We start from the raw sequence: 4,787 nt of genomic DNA, 5'->3' as shown, positions 1-4,787 counted from the left end.
AGAGTAAAGCTTTTAAAGGTTTTGTGGGAGGGCCAAAATGAGCCTCTGCACTGAGGTTTGTCATTCAGATTAAAAAAAAAAAAAAAACACGACCTAAAAACTGGAAGTATGTGTAATGAAAGCCATAATTTGGGGCGAATTATGTAATTCGGTCAGGGAGGAATGAAACTCTGTACAAAGCACAGAACAAGCATGATTCACTTCTCCCTCTCTCTGACTATGAGGTGTGTCCCCCCCCCCCACCATGCCTGCCTCGCCTCCTTCCAAGTAACACCAGATGTTAAGCTCCAGAAACCGACCGGGGCCCCTCGCTGAGACGAGGACGACGAACATGCACAAACACACATGTGTGTGCGGCACATCCCAACATACACACTACCCCCCCCCCCCCCCCCCCCACCCCTCCTCCTTCACCCCCCCGGTTCACGGATACATGTAAGCACACGACCCCCTCCAGTGCTTCATGTCATCCTTCACACAGGCGGTGACGCAAGACAAAACTAACAAACGGAGCAGCGCGCGCACACACACACACACACACACACACACACACACACACACACACACGCACGCACACACACACACACACACACACAGGATACAGGGCTGGGGTGGGGGGGGGGGTGGGGGGGGGGGGGGGGGGGGTGATATGGTGAACAATGGGGATGCTGACAAAGTCCCGGGACTGATAATATAGAAAACAAGTTTGTTTTAGCTTCAAGGCTGCAGGGTTCTCATGCAGCCAGCAATCTATGACAGAATGTATCAGCTACATGCTGATTTTATCCGGGGAACTACAGTCATGGTTATATTTATAACTGTTAACAAAAGGCTGCAGCATCTATGTATTTATGACGAACTGTCTGTAAAATAAAAAAAAAAAACTGAGATTAAATATTTAATCAGGATTACCTTGGCTCTAATTTCATCCTCCCCACACAGGTAATTTCAACATAAAAAAAAAAAATGTGATGAAAGATATGCTGAGTGCTTATTGTGACTGTTGACTCATGGCGGGACACTAAAACAATAACTCAACGCCTTTTCTATTTACACTCACACACCAAATGACTGCTGTGATCAAGTCTTCAATGCACAAGCATTGAAGAAACTGCACGCACACACACAAATGCACGCACGCACACGCGCGTACACACACACACACACATTCCACAACAATTTCCTCACAAGAGTGGAAAGAACCCGAACCCTGGTCCTCAAAGGAAAACGAATGGTGGTTCTGCCAAGCCCATGGCTGAACAGTGAAGGAAAACTCCCTCCCTCTCTCTCCGCCTCCCTCCTCCGAGCCAGGACCGCCCCAGATGCAGGACTATATCAAGGGCCCGCCTCCCTCTATCAAACCCCACAGTCCTGCCACAGTCCACAGCTGTGTAACGGTCCTCTCTTCTCATCTTCTCTCTTGACCAGCAGATAGTCAGCCACCATGTCTTACCACGCCATCAGACGGTCGAACGCCTCGTACACATCGAGCGCCGCACCCCGCAAGGCTCTCAGCATGTCGGGGTACAGCCTGGGGGGACCCCGCATCTCTTCCACCAGCATGCGGACCGTCTCCTCTGGATATGGCGGCGGCATGGGGGGCAGCATGGGCATGGGGGGCATGGGCATGGGGGGCGGCTTTGACCTGTCCAACGCTCTGGACCAAAGCAGTGTGACCCTGAACGAGAAGGCCACCATGCAGAACCTGAACGACCGCCTGGCCTCCTACCTGGAGAAGGTCCGCTCTCTGGAGGCGGCAAACTCCAAGCTGGAGCTGCAGATCAGAGAGTACTACGAGAAGAAGGGTCCTGCGGCAGAGAGGGACTACAGCAACTACTGGGCCATCATCAACGACCTCAAGGACAAGGTATAGTGTCCGCCAGCCGCGACAGTGTAAACGCCAGACAAGTCAAATATTTGCGGAGCTGTTAATGATTCCCGAGGGAGGGACAGAAACAGTTAGAGGGATAGGAGACATAATGAGAGAGACATTGTGCCACTGAATGTTTGGCTATTTGTGGTCAGTTACCAATAGAAAAGATCCATGGGGACGTTGTGACTCACGGTGTCTAATCAAATGAAGCAGCAGGACTTCAAAGAATGAGGTTTTCTTTAATAGGTTAACAGATGTGATCCTGGCAGTAGATGAAAACATTTCTGTGGCTGCACCGTGAAATAACCAAACCAACTCTTGTTACTTCCTTCAGATCAACGCAGCCACCATTGGCAACGCCAGCATCCTCCTCCAGATTGACAACTCCAAACTGGCTGCTGATGACTTCAGGACCAAGTAAGCAGCAACTGACACTCATCTGTGAACCGTTCATCCTGTTGAGGTCAAACACCAAGACTGAAGGGTGACAGCCGTCTCATAACGGTGTTTCCTGCTCTCCGCGCTAATTAGATTTGAGCACGAGCTGATGATGCGTCAGTCAGTTGAGGCCGACATCGCCAACCTCCGCCGCCTGCTGGACCAGACCACCCTGACCAAGGCCGACCTGGAGATGCAGATCGAAGGCCTGCAGGATGAGCTGGCCTACCTCAAGAAGAATCATGCAGAGGTAAGCAAGAACGTCAACAGCAGCCTTTGCATTTCCACACAGCCCCTCTTCATTTTGCCTGCAGAGCTGCATAACCCTGCGTAAACCGATCTTGACATTTCTTCTTCTCCCCCTCCCTCTGCGGCTGTTCAGGACTTGGCAGCAATGCGCTCTCAGCTCACCGGCACAGTCAATGTAGAAGTGGACGCTGCGCCTCAGGAAGACCTGAACAGAGTCCTGGATGAGATCCGCGCCCAGTATGAAGCCATCACCGACAAACACCGCCGCGACCAGGAGAGCTGGTTTAATGAGAAGGTGCCAACACTTTTCCCGTAGACACAAGCATCATATCTCCAAAGCTGTAAATCACTGGCTCTACTCCCGCGGCAGTGGAGGCCATAATTAAACAGGATCTCCTGTGAAAGTGAGACGGCTTATCATCCACACTGCTCACTCTGTGTATCTCTCTCTCTAGTCGACAACTCTGTCCAAGGAAGTGGCTATCAGCACAGAGACAATCCAGACGTCCAAGACAGAGATCAACGACCTGCGGCGAACACTTCAGGGGCTGGAGATTGAGCTGCAGTCTCAGCTCAGCATGGTAAGAAAAAAAAGTAAAACCCACCATGAAACCCAAAACCATCTGTTCACATCTCACTGATCTTGCCTTATATGAGCAAAATTCCCGGCTCTCAGTCTTGTCAGAGAGAAACAGCCGGTGATGGAGGGTAAAAGCAGAGGGGAGGGTGAGGGAGGCAAGCCTTATTGAAAGAATGATGGGAGGAAGAGAGATAGATAAGCAGGGGGGGGGGGGGGGGGGCACAGGGCTCCTGCTCAGGGAAACATTTCACAGACATCTGTTCAAATTCTGGAGACATAAAAGAGCTTGAAGAGGAATGTTGAACTCCGCAGCCCAAAAGTTGTGCTCTCATGGTTTATATGCAGCCAGCTGCAGGCCGCCACTCGACACACACTTCAACAAGCACACACTACTTGGGCAGAGGAAGAGGCGCACGGACACATGCATTCACAATCTTATCCTGCAGCATTCATCTTTGCACGAGACGAGCCACACTGCAAACACAGGCCTCCTTTTGTCCAGAGAATATTGAATCCGAGGTGTGGCTGTTGGCTTCAGACTAAAGCATATGTGAGTCATTACAGTCAACCAGTGTCACTCATTCGTCAATACTTCATCCCTCTCTCTCTCTCTCTCTCTCTCTCTCTCTCTTGCAGAAAGGGGCTCTGGAGAACACGTTAGCAGAGACGGAGGGTCGTTACAGCGCCATGCTCGCCGGCTACCAGAACACAATCAACATGCTGGAAACGGAGCTGGCCAACGTGCGCGCCAGCATCGAGCAGCAGGGCCAGGACTACAGGATGCTGCTGGACATCAAGACCAGGCTGGAGCAGGAGATCGCCACCTACAGGAAGCTGCTGGAGACCGAGGAGTCCAGGTAGACACGCCAGTGTGGACATATGAGCCCACCGAGAAAAAAACACTTGAGAAGGGCAGTCGCACTTTTTTCACTCACTGAGCGTTCTCTTCTCTCCCATTTCGCTTGTTTTAGACCGATTGGTGGAGGTAAGTGACGTCTGCCTTCACCACTCTGCAAACACGGCTTCACAGTGAGTATTAAATGTCCACACAGTGCACTCAATACTTTTTTCCCTTCTTTTTTCACAGGCAGCACAACAACTACAGTCAAAACCACCACTGTGCGCAGTTCCAGCTAAGAAGGAGGCACAACTGGCAGGACACGCTGTCCTCAGACACACACCCACACACACTCACACACACACACACACACACACAGACATGTTCCTAATAAAAACTGTTACACGAGACGAATGAAACTGTACTGATACGACCTGAAATAAGCAAAAAACCCGTGTAAAGGTTTACAGAAGACGATGAAGAAGTTCTTGAAGTAGTTTCTGTGCGTGTGTGTGTGTGTGTGTGTGTTTGTGTGTGTGTGTGTGTGTGTGAAACCTGTCTGAGAAATAAATCTGCTGGTGACTATAAAAGTTTGTGTTGTTTCGTGACTTCTATGGTCTCCCACCTTAAAAACAAACCGGGTGGACGTCTTTTTTCCATGACACGGCCCTGTTTTTGCCGTCGCCATGGAAACTGCATTACGTTGCGGGAGGTGGGATCAGTGGCCGAGGAAGTGTACGTTACATAACGGGGCAGTTGTCAGGAAAGGGCTGAACAATGGTTAACTGCTCCAGCGAGGAAAGTGTTGG

At 50.7% G+C, this 4,787-nt stretch overlaps 1 protein-coding gene across 2 annotated transcripts; it reads left to right on the top strand.

Annotated features, from left to right (window-relative positions):
- The first annotated feature begins 1,374 nt into the window (after positions 1-1,374).
- On the top strand, positions 1,375-4,568 carry LOC308148981 (keratin, type I cytoskeletal 13-like). Of its 2 annotated transcripts, XM_080520582.1 has the most exons (8): positions 1,375-1,867; positions 2,208-2,290; positions 2,405-2,561; positions 2,694-2,855; positions 3,016-3,141; positions 3,777-3,997; positions 4,112-4,125; positions 4,228-4,568. In XM_080520582.1, the coding sequence occupies exons 1-8, from the start codon at positions 1,445-1,447 to the stop codon at positions 4,275-4,277; spliced, it is 1,236 nt and encodes a 411-aa protein (XP_080376708.1). In that variant the 5' UTR covers positions 1,375-1,444; the 3' UTR covers positions 4,278-4,568. The 2 variants fall into 2 exon arrangements, with proteins under 2 accessions (XP_080376708.1, XP_080376709.1); XM_080520583.1 differs by lacking the exon at positions 4,112-4,125 and having other exon boundaries at positions 3,777-4,011.
- The last annotated feature ends 219 nt before the right edge of the window (positions 4,569-4,787 follow it).

The sequence above is a fragment of the Blennius ocellaris genome (genome assembly GCF_963422515.1).
Source record: "Blennius ocellaris genome assembly, chromosome: 3".
Classification (NCBI taxonomy): Eukaryota; Metazoa; Chordata; class Actinopteri; order Blenniiformes; family Blenniidae; genus Blennius; species Blennius ocellaris.
This window is presented reverse-complemented; position numbering and strand designations above follow the sequence as displayed.